The 26,748-nt window shown below is 38.2% G+C and overlaps 1 protein-coding gene across 3 annotated transcripts in view; it reads left to right on the top strand.

Moving 5' to 3' along the window:
- The window catches only part of LOC149251306 (protein CLT1, chloroplastic-like), a 241,659-nt gene that overhangs the window by 30,668 nt on the left and 184,243 nt on the right, over positions 1 to 26,748 (top strand). For all 3 annotated transcript variants that reach the window (XR_016266860.1, XM_089459345.1, XM_089459346.1), the window contains exons 2-6: positions 20,490 to 20,635; positions 21,041 to 21,078; positions 21,439 to 21,554; positions 22,077 to 22,176; positions 22,271 to 22,306. Coding sequence is in view for 2 of the 3 variants with exons in the window: in XM_089459345.1 (XP_089315471.1) it covers positions 20,490 to 20,635; positions 21,041 to 21,078; positions 21,439 to 21,554; positions 22,077 to 22,176; positions 22,271 to 22,306 (436 nt within the window). In the remaining variant the exon portion in view is untranslated. The remainder of the gene's footprint in view (positions 1 to 20,489; positions 20,636 to 21,040; positions 21,079 to 21,438; positions 21,555 to 22,076; positions 22,177 to 22,270; positions 22,307 to 26,748) is intronic.

Genomic DNA, 26,748 nt, shown 5'->3' with positions numbered 1-26,748 from the left:
GCACCCATGAAAACCCATAAATGTAGAAGCAACTGATCCATTTTATTATAAAATGGAGCAAGAGTACAAATATATGGAAGGAATGCACCTGGGCTTGCCTCAAAGGAAAGCGGAACAAAGCCGAGGTGAACAACTATGAAGCCCAGATGCTACTATCAACTGCCCAAGTATTGCTCTGCACCGACCCAACAATTCTGCATTGTCTACGGCAAAGATATCGCTGGAAATCCCTCCTCAAGTGCTCAAAAAATTATGCAAAATTACCTCCAAGCTCCTCAAGCAAAACACAACAAAACCCAAAAAGGGTTTGGCCGAATTCCAACCTCCGAAAATAGACCCCAAAGGCCCTACGCTCCCCCACTGGCTGCTAAAATATGCTAACTGTCAATACACCAACAAACCTCCCCAAAAACACTCCAAAAAGGCTGCAAACAACTCCACAAATAGTATCCTTGTTTATCTCAACAAGTTCCAGCCTCAGAGCAAGCTCCTCACTCCCACGTGTGCCCAATGACACCCTTTTGCATAGGCCCAGGAGCAAAAAACTCACTCCAGAAGATAGCTGCCTCCTCCAGCTCCCAAACTCCCCAAAAAGACGACAAAGTATTAGAGCTCCCTTCTCCTAATTTCCTTCGGCAATTGCTCTTCGAAAAGCACTGAAATGACTCCCTCAAGAGCCTCTCCTGCGTCCTCCAAAAATACGCACTGTCTAGCAAATCTGAACGCAATTGTTGGAAATTCCACTGTAAGTCTCCTCCGGATAGGTGTGAGAAAACCTCTCTAGGGTGGGCACTCGAAGTCCTCCGAAGAAAGGGTGAGTTCTCCGCTTCGAAAACTCGTGCTGGATAACAAGTGACCCGGCTAAGCAGCACGAGCAACTGAGTTAAGTTTTGATATGCCAAAAGATGCAAATTAAGTTGAACTCCTTCCTTTTATAATTTCGTGGGCCTTCCTTCCCATGTGGGCCCCTCCACCAAGTGATACGAATTCCCTCCTACGCTGTTCGAACTATACGCTGAAGTGCGTTTTCCAATGTGTGGGTGGCCCCCACACTCCACTATCAAAATAATTCAACTTCATTTTTAGCTCCTAAGACCTATACCAAAAATGAGTGGGTCCCATAGCCTCCAAAATTATTCTCAAAATTGGGAATTAATCATGTTCCAAAATAATTTAGGAAGGGACATTACACAAAGCGTGAGTACGCTCTTGTAGATTGGATGGTTGTGCATAAGCTTTGCGATTGGGACAGAGTATTAAATGGAGCGACCCGTTGGAGGTTCCAGTCAACAGCCGAATCTAATCAGAGAGTCTAATTATATGGGAGCGTTGTGGAGGTTGTAAGCACATTAGTGAGAGGTCAAAAAAGCCGAGGCTGGATCCACACTCAATTAACAAAAGCCAAGGACGAGCCACCACTATTTTTGCATCTACTGTGCGTCCATGAATGATTATGCGCATAAGTATGTCAACCGAATTGCTTGGCAGAAGGGCGTAGTACGTAAGCCAGTTTAATCAAGAGAGAAGACTCATCATTTATTAAAAAGTTGAAATTACATTCACTGGGCCAAAATTGATCAGAGAAACTTTGACTACAGGATTCCACCCATTTGAAACCATACTGGGCACCAATTTGGATGAGTTTCCCTCACTCAGTTGCTGGCTGTGCGAATATTCAACAATATTTAGAAGGCTGCTACATATGGGTATTGTGTTGTAAAGATGGATAATCTCCTGGGAGTGTATTACTATTCGTTTCACTGCTAGTACATTGCTTCAATGTTCGCTACATGTAAACCAGGTTAATATGTATGATCTCTGTTATGTTTTTCTCATCATATTAAGAATAAATACCTTATCATGTTCAATACATAATTGCTATGAAACTTTACCAGTACTTTGTCAATTTTCTAAGTTTGAAATGAAATATTAGTAGTTGGTTTGAGGATTGGGCTTGTTACCCACCATTTTGTGGGTGATATCCCTAGGAGAATTGTTTTTCTCCAAGATGGTCCTTAGCCAGCAGCCAACAACCCCTTTGCAGCCACTAGCTAACTCATTATGCCATTTCTTTGCCACCTGAGCCAGCCATGTGGTCCCTCGCCCATTTGCCATGATCTTATGTTTGATGGTGGGCCTCCCGAGCCTAAAGGTATGCCTCGTCATCTGGTAATTGAGTATTAAAGTTTGCTTATCATGGACACTTATGGGCATGGATTAATGGGGGGTATCCAGTGGAAAGAATGGGTTAAGTCTGTGCCCTTGTCCCCTAGACCCCTTTTGGATATTAACCTTGCGTTCTAGTCCTGTGGGATCTCTTTTACTGACCATTTGGATTTAGGGATGGTATTTCATGGGAAACCCCGATTTTGGTTGCGTGGTCCCGCTCCCTTATCCACTTATATTACCCCCTTTCCATTCATTATTATCCCATTCATCATCTCTCCCAACTGGGTCCACATAGGGTTAGCTTGCCCCTTCCCCTTGCCCACACCTTGGGTCATGGCCTGGAATGATGCCCGAAGGTTGATGCAGCTAAAGTGCAAGATAAAAGCATATTTGGTTACATTCAATAGGAAAATGTACCACAAAATGCAAAAGATGGCTGGGACAAACACATTTAGCATGTGGGCAAAAGGCAATACATGAGTTCTACCCCATCACATGGCCAACGCCTTGGTTCCTACAGGTTCTATGAGCCTTCTTCATCATAAAGGAAGCCATGATTGTCCCAGTCCTTGGTGGGCAATGAACCGCCCTACCTTAAAAGGGGGTATTCACTGCTATATCTTATACATCATGCTCTTACCCCTTAAGCCCCAAGCAGTTAATCAATGAAAATCATAAAAAGACAAAAGGCATATAAAGAAGGGTGGAAAAATCAAGGCCAGGGCACCTCATGTACCACGATTGCTCCCTCCTATACATTATAAACCCAAGTGTGGGCTTCACTGCTATATCTTATACATCATGCTCTTACTCCTTGAGCCCGGAGCAGTTAATCAATGAAAATCATAAAAAGACAAAAGGCATATAAAGAAGGGTGGAAAAATCAAGGCCAGGGCACCTCATGTACCACGATTCCTCCCTCCTATACATTATAAACTCAAGTGTGGGCTTCTCACTTATTAGCTACCCTTGTACCCCAAAATGTGACCCAGCGCTGCCCCTTCTCATCCCCTACTTCATTCACATATTTGTCACATGCCACCACCTTTTGAAGGATGTACCTTGAATAGATGATCCCCTTTAGAAGTAGAAACCACCTAATAGGATTCTTGGTTAACCCCATTTGGAGTTTAGGAGACAATGGCACATGTCGAAGCCCATTATGGAAGGGCAGAGCATTATGAAGTCCCCACTTGTGGTCCATGATTAGTAAGCTCATTTACTCAATTTCTCTAATGACTTGTTGTACTAGAAGGCTAGGGGAGGCACTGGATCTTATGCAGGATTGTAGATGGTCTCCATCTTGGGTTTGGTCTCCCTATATGGGGTCCTAATCCAACAGAGGGCTACAATGGCACATGTAGGGTGTGCGTTGAGAGCCATGGGCCTCCACAACAACAGATAGCACTCAATGGATCCCCAAAACCATTTGGAGATTGCTCATGATTCACTTATTGGACGAGGAAGATGCACCTAATCCATCATGCCCAACTGGCCCCAGATTTGCACCATACACTTGGCAGATGATCCAGGACTTGCACGATAATGTGGCATCACCTATACCATCATCCTAGCCCTTGCAGGTGATCTATAGACATCCTCAATTTGGTTGGAGACCCATGAGGACGCTTGTGTGCCTCCACATGTCTTTTGGAGCACCACAAGTTATTACAAGGGGCCAACCCCTTGTCCAGTGCTTTTGAGGGTCCTACTCTTCATTATGGCACTCATGGACCTCATTAGGCCTCTGAGAGGGCCCTACAACATGCATAGATTATTATTTGACCTCTTGAGAGGCTTATTCTTTCATTTACAAGATAGTTTGGTGGGCTTGTCACCAAAATTTAGATTAAATGTGTTGAGAAATCTAGGGCATCAATGATTAGGAGATTTCTCTTCTTCATAATTACTTGTGATATACCTTTACTTCTTGGATTATGATCTTCTCTTCGTTATATTATTAATGTGTTCTTTTCATCAAGACAATTACCAAATAAACAATAGAAGACAAGAGACACAGTATGTAGGCTTGTCAGCCAGGGCCAAAACCTCCCACTCTTTGAGAGAAAAACCCAATCATAAATTCTTCTTATAGATCTTCAATTGACGGATACCAAGACCATGACAAGGACCCATGACTCTAGTGTCCTCCCAAGACCTTTGTCACTAGCCTTCTTAATGCTCCGCCTCTTCCCTTTCTCAACTTCCTTCTAGAGTCTTGAATTGCTCTTTTCGGCCTTCCCTAGAGAATCTCGGTCTGTTAGGTTAACCATATTCCAAAAACCCTAGAACAATCTTTGCTTCCTTGATTAGTCTCTACAAGAGAGAGTGATCTATAACACTTCTCCTCAACTTCTTCTTGTGAGATTCTATACCCAAACAAGGTCTCCTCAAGGCAACAACGAGTTCTTCGACCTTCTCTCTATGCCTTCGGACCTGCTTCCTTCGCACGTGGGAGAGTATACAAGCCCAAATCAAAATTTCCAGAAGAATCCCTTTCTTTGCTATCTTCCTTTGTTCTTCACTTCTCTCGTCTAGTTCTTTCTTCGCACATATGCTTGTAGGCTCTTCTTCATCGGGTTGCTTGCCTTCAAGTGAGGCCGAGTGTGGTTATATATACACGTTGCCTCATGTCCTTTAGGCCGACATGATCATAAGGAGGAGAGCCGACATCATCTTCTAGGTTTCTTCATTCGTTGTAGGCCGACTTGGAGAGGGCTAGTGACAAGGTCTTGGAGGATTACTTTACATAGACAAGTGTGACTCTTTACAATGTGTAACATGACTTCTTTACATGACAATGACTCTTTTATTCTTTTATGACTAGATGACAAAATTCCTAAAGGCTCTCAATGGGAGCCTTGACTCAAAAATAAAATCTCTTGCTCATGAAACCCATGATGCAAGCATTACAATATTTTATTTTTCTTCTTTACATCTCTTTACATAAAATCACAATTACATGTCATTATGAAGAACGAACCTAGTTACACTTTTCAACACTCCCGTTTAACTAGGGAGGTATTCATAATAGTACTTAGGGAGGTATTCATAATGGTACTTGGTCATTCTCAATCTGAAGAATTTCTCATAAGAAGAATTAGATTGGTAACCCATTTGTTTAGCATCATATCAACCAACATTGTTACATAGCAAGGCCTTGACTAACAACTCTATCTCTCCACAAGATCTGAGCTCAATGCTGGCAAGACTAATGATTGATAGACACTCTCATCATTGTCTCTCTCAGAACATACCCTATCCGGGTACTCAGGGTGTGTTCCATGAGGACTATTCTTATCTTGGAATCCCCAACCCTCAAAGAATACTGGTCTTCCACGACTACTCTTCTCTCGGATGCCCTATCTCATCCTCAAAGAGTATCAGATGCCAAATGATTACCCAATCTGTCATTCTGTCTTCCCAGGGGAAGACCAGAATGATGTGTTTATTTCTCCCTCTCAATTAGGGAGGACATTTCTATTCCATTAAAGGAATTTACTCATTCCTACTCGAGGGATGTACCTAAGGACCCTCCTGGCTTAGGAATTTCCAAGTATCTTCCAAGTAAGAAACTTTCCAGGTTCCCTCTCAAAATAGGGACCTTCAGTAGCTCCTCAGGTGGAGATGATGGGACAACCAACTGCTTGAAGAACTCCTTTCTTCGATGTCATGAATTTCTTCTTTGTTGTGGAGTCTTCATCTTTTGGGACTTCTTCATAGGGCACAGACCATCCATCACTTTCATCCATTAGTCATGTCATCATTCCTTTCATCGGAAAGTGATCCATTAGTCTTCATCTAGCATTGCTTCATGCATCAGGCTTTCTTTTCCGGAAGGTTCTTGCATTCTTCTACATGGTTCTTCATGGAAGACATTCATAGTTCTTCCCTTCAGTAGCCCTTCATAGGCCCATCCAGATACTAGTTTATGAATAATGAATACTTAAATCATAATTACCTTTGTGATGGTATTTCATCATGACATCTTCCTGTAGGCATCAACATCCTGCATACATGTTGACATATTTCCCAAAGATATCCATTGTCGAGGGTCTCGATCTTTTCCAGACTTCCATCAGAGCCTTCATATCTTTCCAGGAGATTTCCTAGTCAAATCTTCTTGGTCTTCCGGATGTTGATTGCCTTTACTGTGGTTGCATGTCTCACTATCTCTTCTTCTTTTCACACATTTCTTTTCATTCCTAGGAGCTTCCAATTAGAGTTCCTCAATTGTAGTCAACCACCTCATACTTCATATGAGGACATATTATGTTGATTTCATCTAGTGTGACTCATGCCTTCCAGAATCCTTTCATAGGAGGAGATTCCTTTTCTTTGATCATGCTTCTCAAGATAGAGCAGTGATCCATGCTTTACCTGCAACCATACGCCATGACATTATAAAATTGAATACAAGATACATACCTCATTTACCTTTAGGTCATCTAGGCTTCTTTCAACAACTTCCTTGATTGAAAAGAGCTTCAACCCCTTGATCTGCTTCATCTCTTATATCATCATACCATCATCCCATGAATTCCACAAGTTGGAGTTCCTGATGAAACACTTGCTTCCTTTCTAGATTGGTGAACCCTCCGATGAGGATTCCATCAGAGAATCTTGAGGATCTTGCATATCCTTATCCAGTAGATGTATGATGAGCCTTGTCTTGGATGACTTCTTCCCTTTCTACTTGAGCTTTAAATGAGGTCACCAAGAGCTATGTCCTTCATAGTTGACTGCCATAGAATTTTGTTCCAGCTGTCTTGTCACGAGCTTTTGCTTCTAATGCTTTTCCTCTTTCAACTTCCTCCACTTCTTTGGTGAAATTGACTTCTTCTTTATCTTCCTCGTTATTGCCCTTTTGGTACTTAGGACAATCTTTCCTGTAATGCTCATAGCATCGAGTCTTAGCTATGATCTTTTCTCCTTTCGACAAATGTCTGAATACTTTTTGCCCTCAACCAATCTTCTTCTATCTTTTATAGAAACCACATGTTAAATGGGATAACCTTCTTATCCTTATAGACATTTGTTACCTTGTTCATCTGTTAGTGTATTTAGAACAATAAGGATTATCTCTCCCAAATCTTGCAATTGAGATTTTATGAAGATAACCCTTAATCCTTTGATACCTTCAATTTGTGTAGATCAGATTTTAAGAGATATAAGCTTTCTTATTGCATCTTCAGAGAATAGTTCTTCCAGCTTATCATATATATCTCTTTGATGTCTCCAATTCTACTATATGAGGTGACCTTTGATTGATTTCATAAGAATCCCTTCCCATGTATTCAGAGAATGCTTGACCTTCAGATGGTTTGGAGAACATTTTCCATTGAAATGACTTCACTTTCTTTGAGGACTATGTCTATCCTCCCTTTTCATGCAAGGACGTTCGATGACCCAACCAACTTATAGATCTCCTTGCAAAAATGTAGTCATTTTACTATATTATATTATAGAATGAAAGATACTTACTTGACAAGTAAAGATGAAATCTTCAACTTGATCACTTTGTTGGTGGTTGAAGAAGATGTATTAGAACTCCTTTTGGATGATCTTCTTCCAAATGAAAATCCTTTCTTCAATTAAGGAGATTGCTCCTTTTATGACAACAATGCCTTTGATCTAGCTCCCCTTTGATGATGCTGATTTCATGAGGATCTCTTAATGCTTCCTCAAATGATCTTCTTTAAGGATAAGGAGGAGATCATTGCTTCAATGAGGGGAGAATGCCTTGGAACTTTTTGAAGATGATGGCAATGCCTTTTAGCCTTCTTTGGATAACTAGCCTTCAAGGTACTTTGACTTCTTCGGTGGTGAACGAGTGCAGATCATAAATGCTTCTAAAGTTTTGATTTTCTCTAAGATGATGTGATCTTTGTCCTTGAAGTGCTTCTCTTGAATGTCTATGCTTTGGGCTACCTTTCTTTGCATATCTCTTCAACTTGATGAGGGTCTTTGTGGTCTTTTGATTATGACTAGAGGATCCAAAACTTTTGCTGGTGTAGACTTCTTCTTCGATCTAGGGTTCGATGTATCTCTCGACTTCGCTTTGATATCTTTCTCGAGATTTGATCCTTGAGTGTCTCTTTGATTGCATGCCCTTTTCTTGACTTTGACACCTTAGCTTTGATACCATGTTGAGAAATCTAGGGCATCAATGATTAGGAGATTTCTCTTCTTGATAATTGCTTGTGATATACTTTTACTTCTTGGATTATGATCTTCTCTTTGTTATATTATTAATGTGTTCTTTTCATCAAGACAATTACCAAATAAACAATAGAAGACAAGAGACACAGTATGTAGGCTTGTCAGCCAGGGCCAAAACCTCTCACTCTTTGAGAGGAAAACCCAATCAGAAATTCTTCTTATAGATCTTCAATTGACGGACACCAAGACCATGACAAGGACCCTTGACTCTAGTGTCCTCCCAAGACCCTTGTCACTAGCCTCCTTGATGCTTTGCCTCTTCCCTTTCTCGGCTTCCTTCTAGAGTCTCGAACTGCTCTTCTCGGCCTTCCCTAGAGAATCTTGGTCTCTTAGTTTAAAGCTATTCTAGAAACCCTAGAACAATCTTCGCTTCCTTGATTAGTCTCTACAAGAGAGAGAGATCTATAACACTTCTCGACTTCTTCTTGTGAGATCCTATACCCAAACAAAGTCTCCTCAAGGCAGCAACGAGTTCTTCGACCTTCTCTCTATGCCCTCGGACCTTCCTTCACATGTGGGAGAGTATACGAGCCCAAATCAGAATTTCCAGAAGAATCCCTTTCTTCGCTATCTTCCTTTGTTCTTCGCTTCTCTTGTCTAGTCCTTTCTTCACACTTATGCTTGTAGGCTCTTCTTCTCCGAGTTGCTTGCCTTCAAGTGAGGCCGAGTGTGGTTATATATACACGTTGCCTCATGTCCTTTAGGCCGACATGATCATTAGGAGAAGAGCCGACATCATCTTCTAGGTTTCTTCATTCGTTGTAGGCTGACTTGGAGATGGCCAGTGACAAGGTCTTGGAGGATTACTTTACATAGACAAGTGTGACTCTTTACAATGTGTAACATGACTTCTTTACATGATAATGACTCTTTTATTCTTTTATGACTAGATGACAAAATTCCTGAAGGCTCTCAATGGGAGCCTTAACTCAAAAATAAAATCTCTTGCTCATGAGACCCATGATGCAAACATTACAATATTTTATTTTTCTTCTTTACATCTCTTTACATAAAATCACAATTACATGTCATTATGAAGACCGAACCTAGTTACACTTTTCAACAATTAGAACATTATTTTATTTTTGGGGCTTATGTAGGCCAAGGAGGCTAATTCAAACTCCTCATTAGTGTATAAATACAAGTGAGATGAGTTCATTATTTCATCATCACTTTGGATTGGATCTCTTCTCTCTCTTGAGAATTTCACACTTTTTCTTAGTGGATGAATTGGAGCTTTATGGATGAATTTTCATGTGTGGATTTGGTTTATCTTGTCTTGGAGATTTTCTATTATCAAAATGTGGATTGTTGGATATGTTCTATTACATGTAGGTACATGCTTTTAATGCTATTCTTGTTTTACTTTGTCATATACATTGGATTGGGATTTTCGCTATTTTTAAGGCTAATCGTTGCATGCATTTATTGCTTAAACTGTGGAATTTTGTCTCTATATAGCATCTCTCAATGTATGGGCCATGTGATTTGAATGAAATTTACTAGGGATAATTCTATCAACGAATTTATCTTGATAAGCCATCAACTTTTGCACATCGAAGTATGAAAGTTGCAAGATTGCTTTTCTTTGACCTAGAAGGCTATCGAAGTAGTCTTGAGGTCTCCTTGACTAGGAACCGAAGGTTGTCACTCATATTTATCATAGACTCCATTCTGCCAAGACTAAGGCACTGATCTACCAAAAGGTGGTCACCTTAAATCAACTTCTTTTCAAAATTTTCTAGGTCTAACCAAGTTGGGTCACCTAGGGCATCATTTTCCTGGCAAACTATCCTACCAAAAAGTTTGATCTCCTAGCCTCTCCTGCGCTGGTGTCTCTTTAAGATCTCCTCCAAATTTGAGGCCATTCCGACAATGGAGTTGTGAGAAAAGTTAAGCCCTAGCTCCGAGATCAAACTTTTCCCTAGCATCCCCAAGGCTAGTGCCTCATAGGGTCAATTTAACACCTTTGAGTGAATATTCTTTCTTTGATCCTTTCTCCACCTTGTCTAGGTTTGGAACATCATTGATGCTAAACTCTCACCTCCTAACCTAGGCTGGGTCCACTTGGTCCCATGTGGTCCTTTTCCTTTGAAAAGACAATTCTTCAAGAGCAATTTGGGCTACTAATTTCAATAAGGATTTTAGGGAGGAGCAGACAGATGCACAGGCAGCCAACAGGGTTGTTGACACTTGTCATCAAGAGGTGCTAGAGCCTAACAGGTAAACTTTGTAGGAGATTGGTAGATTGAAGGAGCACAGAGTTTCTAGTAAGATGAGTGGGGATATTCTAGAGATGGTGGTGCAACCATCTATGGGTCTACCAATAGGGTTGTAGTATTTACTGGCAGTAGCACTCTTGAGGAGTACATAGATAGGGCTTGCATTACCATTTGCCCACCTTTATCCTTCTGAGAGGGGTAAAGTTTTCCTTGTTGGTTGATCGGTCGGAGCGACATGAGTTGAGCATGGACCGACATCCGCATAATAGACTTGTTCTATACATAAGTGTCCATGCATTAGATTCTTCCTATGAGCTAGATTGGCAAGAGATCATGAGTTGGTTCCCTATTGATAGAGCGATATTCTTAGTCAGGGACAGTGCAGCAGGAACCCTTAAATGTGTGGGATACTGCATGTTTTAGTTGGCAGTGGGATGCAGGTCAGCAACTTTTCCACATTCAAACCCAACATCAACGGAGTAGGATTGACATTGGTTTGTGTCGGGGGTTGGATTGGAGAGAAGTTATGAGTTGGTATTCGATTGATGGAGCAACATCTACAGTTGGAGACAAAGCACAGTTAGAGCCATGGGATAGGGGTGTTGGTGATTGGCCATCATGGCATCGGGATCCAAGGGGATCTGTTGATGGTAGGACTAGTCAGAATTTAGTCTGGGATACAGGCATTAAGGGATCCGTTCATGGTTGGGTAGCATGGAGGCATGGTATCACCTAGTGGTTTGTATGTTCTCAGTTGCACAGGACTACCAGATTGGTCGACATATACGATGTTAGGAATATAATTCATATAAAAAATAATATAATAATAATAATAATAAATAATAAATAATTAACTAATGGTTAGTTAGTTAGTAATGAAGAAGCATGTCTTAGAGACATGACCATTCATGAAAGGACACCTGCCTAGGGTATATAAGCACGCCCTCATTCTCATTTGTAATCATCTCATATCTTACATCAATTCAATATACAATATTCAATATATAGTTACGTGTCTTACAATGGACATTTACGTCTTGAAGTATTTTGAAGATTTCTGCTGCATATATGACTTTTGGTCGTTACATTGGTATCAGAGTCACGTTGGCTGATCACTAGGCCTTTCTCCATCAACCTCCCGTCAACCTTGTTGTTGTGTAATTGAAGCGTTTCGCTCAGAGTTTAGAGTTTCTCCATTTTCGGTCAGACCCTTGGCCACTTAAAAAAAGTAAAAAAAAAGAATTGGAAAAAAGATTATAAAAGAAAAGAGTTAGAAGAAAAATAATTATTTAATTGAAAAAAAGACCTTTGACCATTAACATTTCAATGATTCTGGTAAAAAAAATTAGTCGGATGTAAATTTTGAAGGAGAACATTCCTATATATAAAGGTTCTACATTATTGATAAAAAGTGTATGATAAAGTCAAAAGGAAATCTTTCCAAATATCTTTAAAACTATACGTAAGAAAAGGAAAAGTAGATAAGATTATCTTGATTCTTCATTAAGTGGTTTACAAGCTCGTGGTTTTAGAAACCCATGGTATTTTCAAGGTAAAAGAAAAACAAAAGGAATACAAAATATCTCTATTTTTCCAGAGAAAAAATTGCTCTATTAATGCAATAAAATGTTACATAATATATGCACTGAAGCATTCATAATGCTGTATGTTCATCGACAAAACATAGAGTGTAAAGATGGGCTAGTAAGCAAATAAACATACTTGTCCCACCCCAATATATGCAAAAAGGTGCTGATTCAATTTCCTGGGCCTCCTCATATGTGAGGAAAACAACCCAAACAAGAAACGAAGCAGTTACTATCATGTTGCAAAAGTTTTCTTTTAAAAATACATAGTAAAAGACGAGGGTTTTAATTGTTTCTTGAAAAATCCCTGTTTACATCTCGATCAAAACCAGAGTATAGTTTCATACTAAGGACCATGAAAAAAAACAAAAAAGAGAAACTGGATATAGAGCTTCAAAGCAGAAACGGTGGTTGATCCGACACACAAACCATATCTAGTTTGTACAAAATATCTTTATGTGAATGGTAAGTTTTACTTTTTACGTGGAGAAAATTAACAGAGTCAAAGGCACACAAGGGGACATATATTTTATATTATACCCCAAAGAGGTGAATAGTCACGTTTCACTAGAGTTGTAACTTTTCAAAAAGAAAAAAAAAAACGATTATAAATATATAGATATTTTTTTTGTTAAAAAAATAAATAAAAAATAAAAAGAAAGTTAAATAAAATTATAAAAAGAAGAAGAGAGTTTAAGAAAAAAACAATGGTTGAGAATAAAATTTTTTTTTTACTAAAGAAGGTTATCAAGTCAAGAAAAATGGAGCATAATTCGAAAATAATGTAGTCAAGATGAGTCCCACACAACAATCACTATTTTGGACTAAATGTCCAAGTTGTCTAGACGAAATTGGATATACATATATTAAAAAAAAGTGCAATTTACGTTGTCCAAGGTGTGGAAGATTATTTAGTACAGAAGAACATCAAGACAATGAGCAGATGCAAATAAAACGATTAAAGGAAGAAATCGCAAAACTTCAACAAAAGAATGAAGCATCAGAGAAGAAATATAAAGATCTCGAAGATCGGTTTCATGAAAAATCAATAGAAAGCAACGAAGAAATTTGGCGTCTAAGGGACCACAATGAGAAATTACTTTCACAGATAAAAAAGTCCAAGGTTAAGAAACAAAGACTAAAACAAGAAAATGAAAGTTCTGATAAGGAACTAAAGGAGAATCTATCAGAAAAAGAAAAAGAAAAATTGTGCCTAAAAACCCTTAATAAAAAATTATTAGAGCAAATAAAAAATTTAAAAGATAAAGAGAAAGATACTAAGGACAAAGTCAACGATTCAGAAAATGGCGAACTTTCATGTCTAAGGAATCATAACCAAGCCTTACACAAATAAAGAAGCTTAAAAGTGACAAGAAATCACTAAATGACAAGTTAGAACAACTTCAAGAAGTAGTATTGAAGTCTCCAGTCGTTTTAGTCCAAGTTGAAGGTAAAGAAACAAATACCAGTCCAGTCAAGATCATAACTCAAGCAGAGGATAAACCTATTGAAATGAAAACACATGCAGAAGTTGCAGTTCAAACAATGGACATTCCAAATGATGATTTAGTAGCCAACTCAACAACAACATTGCTTGAAGGAATTCAGGAAACAACCACTAACATGATAAGGGAAAGTCCAACCAGAAGAACTATTTATCGACATCTGTATCACAAGAGAAAACTTTCTAATCAATCTACGTACCAGTATCACTCTGAACATAAACGACAAATTTATGTTCCCAAGAATATTGAAGTTTGTAGAATCCAGTCCTACATTAACTATTCATCACAAATTTTTAGAGATTAGAATATTCCATAGAAGATTAATAGAGGATGGTCTGATTTGTTCTCAGTATGACAATTTTGTCTGTCACTCAGAGCATCATATCATCTTGTATCAATGAAGATGAAAGTTCAGAGACGAGAAGAAACAACCAATAACATGATAAGGGAAAGTCCAACCAGAAGAACTATTTATCGACATTCGAATCACAAGAGAAAATTTTCGAATCAATCTATGTACGAGTATCACTTAGGACATAAACGACAAGTTTATGTTCCCAAGAATACTAAAGTTTGCAAAATCTAGTGCTACAATAACTATTCATCACAAATTTTCAGAGATCAGAATAGTCCATAGAAGATTAATAGAGGATTCTCTGATCTGTTCTCAGTATGACAATTTTGTCTATCACTCGGAGCATCATATCATCTTGTATCAATGAAGATGAAAGTTCAGAGACGAGAAGATATTCTCAGTAAGCTTTGAGGACAAAGCTTCTTGAAGAGAGAGGCAATGTTATGAATACAATTCATATAAAAATAATAAATATAATAATAATAAATAGTAATTAATTAACTAATGGTTAGTTAGTTAGTAATGAAGAGGCATGTCTTAGAGACATGACCATTCATCAAAGGGCACATGCCTAGGGTATATAAGCAGATCCTCATTCTCATTTGTAATCATCTCATATCTTACATCAATTCAATATACAGTTACATGTCTTACAATGGACGTTTACATCTTGACGTATTTTAAAGATTTCCGCTGCGTATACGACTTTTGGTCGTTACATATAGATTGCTTGAGGGCAAGCAATCTTGGGGCGGGAGGATTTGTCATGTTTTTTTTTCTAGTTTCCCTTATTGCGTTGTTAGGATGGACTTCCATGGTTGGGGGCAGCTAGGACACAGGTGCAAGTTTACTCCATGAGCGGGCCTAGGAGCTTTTGGAGGGCCTTTATGGGGTTTTGAGGAGTTTCTTTGGGATTTGATGGCATCATTCCAACAACTTGCCTTTTGTTCCATTGCATTCTGACAACTTTTGGAAAACAATTAATTACACTTAAGGTGACATTCCAAGAGGAATACTTGACAGTACGCCTTAGTCTAATAGCTCGTTGGAACTAGAACGAGAAGATCTACAAGATGAGACGGTGGGAAATGACTTTCAGTGGCCTGAGGAGGAATGGTGGCTGATTTACCATTTTCCCAAATTAAAAAGGTATTTTAATTAAAATAAAAGGAGGGAAAATGTACTAAGAGATTAAAATAATAATAAAATAATGGCTTCTATAGGGGTGCATCAAATCTCTAAAAAGAGGAGGATACCATTTAGGGACATCTTGGATTTGTATATGGTTGTCTTTGTGAGGTTTAGAGATCCTAGTTCCCAACTTCTATAACCCCAAGACAGAAACCCTCGGGAATGTTGTTGAGTGTTAGACGAAAACCCAACTCTCCTTGAGGAGACTTCATCCAGGAGTTTCATAGAACTTCAGGGATATTGGAGTGAGGATCATTCGGGTCCTCTATTGGTGCTTCATCGTCTTTCAGTTGATTCAATGGCAACAGTTGTTGGAGGGAGAGTGCAGCCATTGTGGAGTTTTGAGACATCAGGATCGGCATAGCAACATAATATTTGGAGGTCCCCTTAGCTATCATCTTTTCTATTTTGTCTCAGATATGTCTAGTTGTACTCTTCATGCTATATTATAATAAATAAAGCTGAGTCATTCCTTGTGCTGCTTTTTCTGATGCTATTTGAGTTTTTGGGTTTACTTCTGCAAATTATCAATATATTTGTCATGCTTGTATAATTTCTGGGTTCATATTTACTGGTGAATTTTGGTGTAATTCCATGGGATTTTGGTGAAAATGTCGACATAAATTTTATAAAGAAAATTCTCAACAAAATACCACAAAATTTCCGAAAGGGATATTACATAATATGTTGGTGCCTGAAACATTGAAGGGACATACTCCAATACAACTATTCCCTTTCAAACTTTGTCTTTGAGGAAATGGTCCATGATATCTATGTTTTTCCAGCAATCATGAAACATTGGATTCTTAAAGAGCATGATACTCTAATTGTCACAGTGCGAACTTATAGGCCCCAATATCGGATCAACCACTTATGCTATCAACTTGTTGAACCTTATGGCTTTGCAACTAGTAGAAGAAGTTGCCATGTACTTTGCATCTATTCAACTCAATGCCATTACCATGTGCTTCTTGTTGAACCAAGATATCATACCTGGCCCATGATGAAACAAAACTTTCAAGTGTTCCTCCTAGCATTGACATCATCTGCCCAGTCAAAATCCAAAATCCATGTAACATCAAGGCTCTACCTCCAACATACCTCAAACCATGGTGGACTACACCCTCCAAGTATCTAAGAATGTGCTTCACAACCATCCAATGAACTTGCCTTTGCTCAATCATGAATGTGCTCAATGTGTTCACTACAAAGCAAATATTAGGTCAACTATTCACCAAGTAGCAATTTCTTATACATTGAAGGATTCACAGATTTTGGATTTGAATCAACAAAAACCTTCAGATTCAAAACCATTGGAGTATCCAGGGGCTTGCAATCCAACTTCTAAAATTACTCTAAAATCTCCTCTGTGTACTTCCCTTGCCCAAGGAAGATTTCTCCCTTACCTTGCCACACCTTTAGACCCATGAAAGAGTGCATAAGGCCTATGCCCTTCATGTCAAATTCAGAGGCCAATTCCTTCTTGCACCATGCTATGAGCTTGTAACTGCTACCTATAAGGAAGAGGTCATCTACATACATGACCAAAGCAAGCAGATCAGATTAATCAAACAAATAGTAAAGGTTAGGATCTGCAATAGGTTTAGTGAAGTCTAAATTCTATAGGTTCTCATCAATCTATGAGTACTAAAGCACATGGTGCTTGCCTCAACCCATAAAGGGTCTTCTTCAACTTGCATACATGGGTATCTCACATATGCACCTCAAACCCCCCAAGCTGATTGTTATACACTTCCTCCTTTATATTCCTATTCATAAATGTTGCCTTTACATCCATTTGATATAAGGACCAAACAAAATAAGATGCAAGAGACATGATTACCATGATAGAAGTGTACCTCACAATTGGAGCAAAGGTCTTGTTATAATCAACTCTCTTTAGAAGAATTCTCATGCAACAAATCTGTTCATGTCCTTCTTGATGCCCTCATTAGCTTCATGCTTCACCTTGTATGACCACTTGGGATCAATCATCGACTTCCTCTTTAGTCTACACACAATCTCCCAAACATGATTCTTCAAATTGAAGTTATCCTTCTTTTCCATCTCGCCATACCTTCTCCAAATTTTGTTGAATTTTTTGAAGTTATGTTGCTTTTCCATCTCACAATACCTTCTCTAAATTTTGTTGAATTTCTACTATGTCGCAGTAGAAAACAATTTTCTGATCTGATAATTACTACCTAGTGATCTTCAATCAATTTATCTCATGCCATTGATATCATTGAGCAATTATACACAAAAAATATCAATAGTAATTGCAGTTGAAATAGTAAAGATTGGAGAAAGACAACCCTGCACAATAGAGACAATATTTTTACCCTGGGAAACCAACCTTGGAAGAAAACCCAACAACTTTTCTTAGGAGAAATTATTCTTCAACAAGGTTTACAAATGAACATTTTGTCTAAAATCTATGCCAGGTACAAATCCAAATACTAGTCAAAACCTAGTCAAAGTAGCAACAGGTCAATGTTGGTCAAACTAGCCAAAATGCTCAGAAGTCAATGCTGGTTAAATAGTCATCTTGTACTCAAAATTTGGCCTTGCAGCTCTTGTGACCAACTATGGTCAAATTTGGCCCTACAACTCCCACGGTCAACTACAGTTGACTGTGGTCAAGTTCGGCCCTATGTCTCCTGCGGTCAACTATGGTCTAATGTTATCAGAACTGGACCAGTCATCGAACCAATAGACCCCTCGGATTGGGAACTAGTCAGAATTGGACCAAAAAACCGGTCAACCAAAAACACAAAATATTCAAATTTTAAAGAAAACCACATATATTAATGTACATCCATATCAATCCAAACAATTTATGCAGAAATAAACAAAAGTTCTCATTTATAGAGCATGTAAGGGTGCATATAACCAAAATAACACCGAGTGCAATCCATTTTTGAACTGAAAATACATAAAAAAAAAGACCTAACCCCTCATACATGACAAACTTCTATAGAACTAGCTAGTTAAGGTTACCCTAGTTCAATGGTTCATCTCTTAACTTCCATGGTCCAAGTCATGCCAATGGCTGTTTTTCTTTAGTAAAGTTGACTTAGCCCCTTGCTCTTTGGATTTCCAATGCCCTAGACTTTTTGGCCAATTTGACATGCTCAAAACTTGCCCTGATCTGAATTGGGTATGCCTCCAAATCTCCACATGCTGCCTAGTGTTGCCACATCATCACTGCCCCTACCACAACATCAATCCACTATGGTGGTTCTCTAATGCTTTGAAGAATCTGGAAATTTCGACACTTGGGTTTTGTTCCTCTAGTTTTGTAGATGACTTCTAAAGTAATGCATGTTCCAAACTGCCCAATGCTGGCCCTATTTAACCACTTGGAAACTTGTATAACCTGTTTGACCAACTTTGACCAAGTTGTAACTAGCCACTGTCTTCTTTGCCACATGTGGCATGGGCTTCTCTCATCAAGCTGAACAAACTGAGACCAAGTTGACTTTTCGACCACCGAGACCACTTTGCATTGGGAACCATGAACTACCTTGGGAACTGTGAAAGTTGTCAATATGAGATACCATTCATGAGCACTATCTGAGGGATATTTCACCAAAGCCAAGGCCACCCATAGACTCTATAGGCTCTAACCATGAGGTAAGACATAGGGGCACCTTGACGCCGGTTGGATTGACCCATACACCAGTGATCACCACCTCTCCAAAAGCAGGCTCCTAGAAAACCATAGGTCCTCGAGTAAGCCCACCTAAGGCCCTTCAATCCTATATAGGATGAAAGGAACCCAAGATGAACTTCAAGGGATTGGCCATGGTCCAACAACACAACAATATATATATTATAGACAATAAGAACAAGAATCTCGGTCTAGGATGCCTAATACAAAGCCTCACATGGTGGTTACAATGCTTTTGACTTGTGACCTTGGGCTTACAATGGTGGTGCAATACACTGCAATTTTTTTATATGTACCCTTGTTGACTTGGGGGTAACAAGCTAGACGTGATCATACTTTTGGACGCTTTATGTTGTCCATGTTTGAACTTTATGCTGAACAAGATGATGAAAATTGGCCAAATCAGAATTTGTTGCCGTGGTGAGGAAGATCTATATATTCATTGGAACAAAATCATGTTTCCATCCATAGATTGTTAAGTTGTTAGTTTGCAAAATTAACCTCTCAGATATTGAAAATTCTAATGTTCAATTTTCGAATTTTCACTTATATTTATAAATTTTATTTTATTTTATTTTTACAAAATTATTTAAAAAGTTAGAGGCCCCTGAGACTTGTTTTGCCTCCCACACTATCCTCTTAAAGAGGCTTGTGGAGGTGCAATGGGCCTTAGCAAAATGGTCATTAGTGTTGTTTGGTCGTGGGAGGCAATCCTAAATTGACAAAGCCAATCATTTCCAGTATTTAGCCATTGGGCTATTATCACCACCTGCAAATTCTTTAGTACCTTAGAGAATTGGGGTACACATGGTTTCATGCATTTGGTGATTGCAAAAAATATTGGAAACAAGGAACTCCAACCTCTGCCTTATACCATATAAGAGGTTAGAGTAGAAGAAAGGGCCTACCAGGTTGTTGCAGGTGGAGCCAGAGATAGATGACTTTGACATTTGTATTGCAAGACTCACCTTGGTTTGATTAACGATGATGCATCAGAAGTTGCTTCTTCAAGTAGAGTGTCTATTTTCAGATTAAAATACAGCACATCTTCCAAGATTCTTGGCCTCCCAGAGAATATTAATATGTAGAAATTCAACATCGAGATGATAATGACATATTTGATGATATGTAGATTTTGGTTGTCTGTGTTTGTCAGTTGTAATATGTAGAGTATAGATGGTAGAGTGCTGAAAGACTCATTTTGTATGCATTATTTACTTCTATAAAAGTTTGCTGTTTCTGTATTGGATGATGTATTCATATCCATATCCATGCACCCTAGTTTGTATCTTGATAATATTTATCTCAATACAGAATCCAGATTGCCTTACTTAGGATTGATAAGGTGAAGTGACATTATTTCACACCATTAAAAGTCATTCTGCAGAACTTTTGGCTTTTGTGGGTAATCATGGCTTCTATAGGTTGTTGATTGCTACTATTTTTGTAACTTTTTAACATATGATGAATAAGCAATTGATTGCTGTGACCGTATAAAAAGTTTGTTGATTGTGCTGTCTACCAAGTGGATAGGCTTTAATTTGTAGTCCTTGTTGTATCATGCAGGTATGTCGTGGTCTACTTTTCCATTCTATATCTTAGGTACCGTGCTGGTATTGTGACAGATGAGATGCTAGCCTTGCCTAAGTTTCGTTTCCTTGCAGTTGGTGCTCTTGAGGCTCTAGGGGTGGCTTCAGGAATGGCAGCAGGAAGTATGTCACTACTGCTGTTGTGAAACAATCTGTAGTTATAGAGTAGTTTTATTTTCCTTATGCTGAACATCTATTTCTGGATCTTGAAAATGTAATGTAATATATACAAAAATTGGGGGCCTGTGTGTCTATTTGTAATTTTTGGGGTATATAAATAATAATGTGTGAATGTCTTTGCAATTTGATTCACTCACTTTACTGAGCTCATTCTAGAGTAAATGGCTTTGATAGCTCCCTTGCCTTTTCCACAAAATATGCATGTGACAAGTTTTGTTTGTATATTTCTTCCATTTGATATGGTGGTTATTCTTGTTGAAAATCTAGGTATTTTTGGCTTTTGAACTGCTTAAACTTAAAGTTTCACTAATAACAATGTGTGATTTTCTGTTATGATTCTGCAAATAGCCATTCTTTCGGGGGCATCCATTCCAATTTTGTCTCAGGTAATATGCAGTGATGTTTATAATAACTATTATATTTTATCACTATCTGTATTTGCAATGAGAATAGCTTCTCCTCAGGAAAATAAAGCTATGCTGTGGCGGTGTCACTTCTTAAAAGTATAACAATATAAACTCTCATGCTTTATGTGAGTGAAAAATTACAATGCAATAGAAGTTCTGGGGAAGAAGGTTCACATGTGTAAGAAATTCATACTTAGGGACAACATTGCGTTATATGTATTGGTTCCCATTTGATGGTTAAAATTAAATTCAGCTCTAAGCAGCTTTTAGTTATATTCTTGTTCACGAGGAAGGTTGCATGAGATGATATAACGATGTATTTTTTTTATTTCTTTGCAGACGTTTTTGGTATGGCAGCTTATCTTGTCAGCTGTATTTTTAGGAAGGCGCTACTCTATCTGTCAGATTTTTGGTTGTTTACTTGTATCTGCTGGTGTAATCATAACTGTTGCCAGGTATCTGTTTACTCTATGCCTAACTGATCTTACTGTAGTTTTGATATTTCATTAGATCTTTTGTCCTCTGCGGCAAGCTACACATTAATGAATGGGAACAATTATGAAAGATGAAGTACAAGAGGTGACAATATTTGAAACGCTATAGAGTGAGGAGCTGGATTTATAGAACCATTGAAATGTATCTCAATTCTTCATTCATTACATTTTGACGTTTATGATTTTTGGCTCATTTATATACCAATTGTCAATATGTCATTGAGCTGTTTCCATTGCAATAGCAATAAGTAAAAATATGCTTTCTTGGTTCAGGTCAGATTGAAAAACCATAAATGGAGAAGTAAAAATTCTTGTTCCATTGCATATACAATCACAATGCTATTGTATAGTGGATAATATAACTTCATATTCATGACCTTTCTTCGTTGCATACTGGTTGAGCATCCATGATGCCTAAACATAAAGACTGTGTATTGTTATGCTAATTTCATCTTTGTGTGTGTATTTGTCCTTTCTCTGCAGTGGGACTGGTGCAGGTAAATCATTGCAACAAGCAGGAATTGTCTGGCCACTTCTGATGATACTCTCATTCTTATTTCAAGCTGGAGATACCATTCTAAAGGTTTCTATCTTTCTAATTACTCATGTCAGATGTCCCTTTTTTTGTTAGAGTGCATAATAAGCAATCCTAAATCTAGTGAGTTTCTCTTGATCAGGAAATGATTTTCTTGGATGCAGCCAATAAGTTAAAGGTACATATGCAGATAACACTTTTTATTTTTGAGTTTAAAGTTCCAATTCCCACATTACAATCTACCATTATTCTTGTCAACAGTAATGCAAGCTTAGGTTATTCAGAAATCCAAGAATTACCTTCACGATTCATATTCCATTTTATGTTTGCATCTGATGAGACATAGTCATAGTTGACCTAGTCAAAGCTCTATGATATATGTTTGTATGTCTCATGCACCTGAATTACAAATTGTAAATGTATCACCTACTTCACAGGAGATTCAGTCAATGATGATGTCTCACCTACCTTTTCATAAAATTTTCTCTAACCAGTTTTATTCTTCTGTGTATATTATAGACACCAGAGTGTGTTACCACTCAAAGTTGCACTTAAGCTACAAAGTCCCAATAGAGGGTGCAACCTTAAAGGTAACTCAAGGGGGCCTATCACTGTCAGCACAACAGCACTCATTCTCACTTTATATCAGCTCTCCTTTGGCACAAGAGGAGTATCCCTATGTTTAGGATTACTAATGCTTTTTGTTCTTTCCAAAGGAAAAAAAAGTATTTTATTAAGAGTATAACAAAATTACATATTCAGATGCCTGTGACATTCCTGTGGCTTGTAGACCATATTTCTCCAGAAAAAGAAAGAGATCAACAAAAATGTGGAAAAGAAAATACAGCATATATCAGCAGTTTTAGAGATAAAACAGACACAGTCTTATCAACCTGTAGAGAGAATATCCAAAAAATAATCGGCATGTACAAAAATTTGCTGCAAATGTCCATGATATAAAGTTGGAAAGGAGCTACCCATAGTAGCTGTCACTGATGTTCAATGATCCAAAAATGTAAGTACCATCTGAGAACTATCTCTAGTCAGATTTAGAACCATGTTGAGTGAAGATATTCAGTGATGCCGGCTGGGGTTTTTTCAATGATTTTCCAGGCTTCTCTGTCCATTTCCACACCAGTCTTCGGAAGTCTGTATGCAGCCAGGTTCCACTCCCTGAAGACATTTGTGAAAGAGATATATGAAAATATACTGGTAGATCTTTTTATATCTTGAATGAGAGGAATGAGTGTGTAATTCTGTTGATCACCTGTCAACCAGTTAATACTAAATAGTAAACAAAGAGCCATAAATATGAATATTTGAAATGTCTTTTTCCCTGGAAATTTGGAGCAGTAACTTGAGGGCCATCAATTCATTGAAATTGTTTGTGGAAGGTCCAATACCCATCTAGAAAGAGAAAGAGGTCATCGGAGAGGTGCAATATGCCTTCCACCCCTCCCTGAGATGGGGACTGTTACTGCAAAATCTAGCAGCCTGGTGCTCTAGGTCTAGGGCAACAAAGAGGTCAACAACTGCTGCTGCCTCAGTGGCTTCTCCCCTGCTGTTTGATCGTTGGATATTATCCCCACAAGGGAGGCTTCCCCAACAAGGCCTAGAGTTAGATGACTAAGGAATTCTAAGCCAAATGGATTTCTAGGGAGCTTGCAAACAATACACCCTAGAATGGTCTTCAATAAAGAAAGGGTTGGGGTGAAAAAGAGATGGTGGATTAGAGTACACTACTGGCAAAGCCTTGGAGGCCAAGATAATATCTATGGATGTTCAAGTTAGCTTTTCCACTAGCCACCATCAACTTATTAAATGCTGTTATATGTTAGGGTTTCAAGACAAGGCAGATTTACGGCATGCAAAACTTTACAACAGCAACGAAAATAGCCTATTCAAGGTATGATCAACAATGGCTTAAGGCTGCTGAAAGGGGGTAAACAAGGGATAGGTTAACAATATGTTTTTGGTGTTTGAAAATGCACAAAACAACAAATAAGACCTAGATGTCAGCTCTAAAAATGGGGGTAGAAAATACATAAAATGATAGATTTTAACTTTTTAACGTTTATAGATGCAATACCAAACTTTAGGACAATAACATATAATTGCAATTTAGCTATAAAATGCAGATTTAACCAAACCCTAACCCTAGTTTACCATAAAATAAAGAAAAATGGAAAAATTGAGTTGATCAACACACAATGACTAGTGCCTTCAATTAAATGGCAATGGAGTCAATAGGACGAGGTCAAAAGGCTGAAGACCTTGGATAGAGAGGGAGGAGAGAGTTTGCTTCACCTCCAAACCCTAGCTACTTTCTCCTTTAGGATATTTAGGGTTAAAGGATGCAATGTAGTTCCTTTAATGGACACTTGATGATAAAAATTGCATAATAAAAAACAAGAGTTCATAAATGATATTGCAATTTTTAATATGGCACAAGATAAACCTTAATTTCATTAATTCATGCAAAATGGAAGAAAAATAGTATCAAACTTACACCATTCAAGCAAGCATCACTTTATCAATCCATAGAATGTCTATCCATGCAAAACATATCCTTTCCAAGACAATATGCATACCCTATTTAGCCATTGTGTCCAAGTGAGAGAGAGAACTAGTGCACGCTTTGCAAGAGAAAGAATTGAGTGTATGTTACAATGATCCAAGACAATTTGACTTTCTCTATTTATAATTTTATGAGGGAAACCATGTTGAATTTGTATTAATTTACACTAAAAGCCATAAAAACCAGTGTGGAAAAAGTCGCGATAAAATCGACAAAGTCTAGTTTTTTGGTCAAGCTGATTTTATCGGCCGATTTTTGGGGATTTTTTCGAAAACGAAAAAATCGCGATTTTATCGAAAAATTGGGATGTTATCGAGAGTCGATCGAAAAGCTCGCCCAGGTCGCGGATAAGTAAGGGAAAAGGCCGAAAATCACACTTATTTTTCACTCTTCTTTTGCCATTCGTCCTTGTGGAGAGAGGAGGTGTTTGCCATTGCCCAAGAGGAGGAGATTTACTAGTTTTGTGGCATGGATTTGGAGATTTGTCGACTGCTCAACGTGAGAGACTCAAGGTGCCAATTTATTGCTGCCAGGTATGTATTTTATTTTCTCTCTCAGTTTTTGTTACACAAATGGCTTCTTAAATCTTTTTATTAGTTTGTTTTTAGCTTATTTTTGCTTAGAAATTTGAATCAAAACATTGTTTAGAATCTAGATTGAATCAAAACTTCAAAATATTTAGATTGTTTACATGTTTTAAGAATAAAAGATTCAAACCCTTGTTTAGTGAATCTGAGTGTGTTCAAGTGAGTGAGAAGATGAATCTAAAATTTAAAATTAACAATTAACATTTGTGTTTGCTTCTTATGTGATGGGCAATTTTTTTTTTCAATTTTTTTTGTTCCCTAGGTTCAAATTCAAGTTCAAAGTTTCAAACAAAATGCCAAGGAATTTCGACCCTATGTGGGAATATGGTGAACCTGATCCTATACCCGACAGTTGGGGGGTCAATAGACAATACTTGACTTGCAAGTTGTGTGGCAAGCATATGTCAGGGGTGTCAACATCTTAAAATTCCATCTTGGGCAAATTCCGGGGCAAAATATAGAACTTTGCCAAAATCCAACCCCATAAATCATCCGACAGGCTATTAAATCATTGATTGATAAAGAGGAGGGAAAAGACAACATGGCAGAGGTAAAAATCCAACTTGTAGGGGCCTCAGGAGTGGGGGGAAGTGAGAGTGGTTCTTTAGCATCACATTCCACACCCACATGGCCCAACCCCTCAGCTTTCTCATCTTTTTTAGTTCCTAGAACCACACCTGGTGCACAACCTTGCATTAAATTGACACTTAAGAAAAAGGAAAAGGCGGAAATTAACAGGTTGGTCATTAAGTGTCTTCTATGATGTTCTTTTTAACATTGCCAAGACCAACCCATTTGATGTTGTTTTTGTTGTTGGCATGGCGTACAAAGCCCATACCTTTGTAGAGTTGAGAGGGCCTCTTCTTCAAAATAAAAAGGTTAATTGCACTGCTAGATTGGAGGAGTTTAGGGCATCATGGGAACACACTGGATGCATAGTCATGTCAGATGGTTGGACTGACCAGAAGGGTAGGACCCTTCTTAACTTCTTGGTTAGTTGTCCCAAAGGGACAATGTTTATGAAATTTGTTGATGCATCTGCATACATTAAGGATGCACGTTTATTATGTGAGTTGTTGGACACCTTCATTCAGGAAGTAGGTCCACAAAATGTTGTCCTCGTCATAACGGGCAACGCTGCAAATTATGCTGCTACTGGCAGGTTGTTTATGGAGAGGTATCCTAACTTGTTTTGGACACCTTGTGCTGCTCATTGTTTTGACTTGATGTTGGAGGATATAGGTAAGATTCCTTTCGTGAGGGATATTGTTGATTCATCCAGGAGCATAACAAAATTTATATTAATCATGCGTTTATGCTTAGCTTGATGAGAAGATTGACCAACAACAAAGAGTTGGTGCATCCTTCCCTTACACGATTTGCCACTACTTTCATATGTCTTCAGTCTCTGTTGAATTCTATGTGGGAAGTAAAGAGCATGTTTCTTTCACAAGA

Source organism: Pinus tabuliformis, chromosome 7 (genome assembly GCF_031772625.1).
Source record: "Pinus tabuliformis cultivar Carrire ecotype Pingquan chromosome 7, CPIR1, whole genome shotgun sequence".
NCBI classification, from domain to species: Eukaryota; Viridiplantae; Streptophyta; class Pinopsida; order Pinales; family Pinaceae; genus Pinus; species Pinus tabuliformis.
This window is presented reverse-complemented; position numbering and strand designations above follow the sequence as displayed.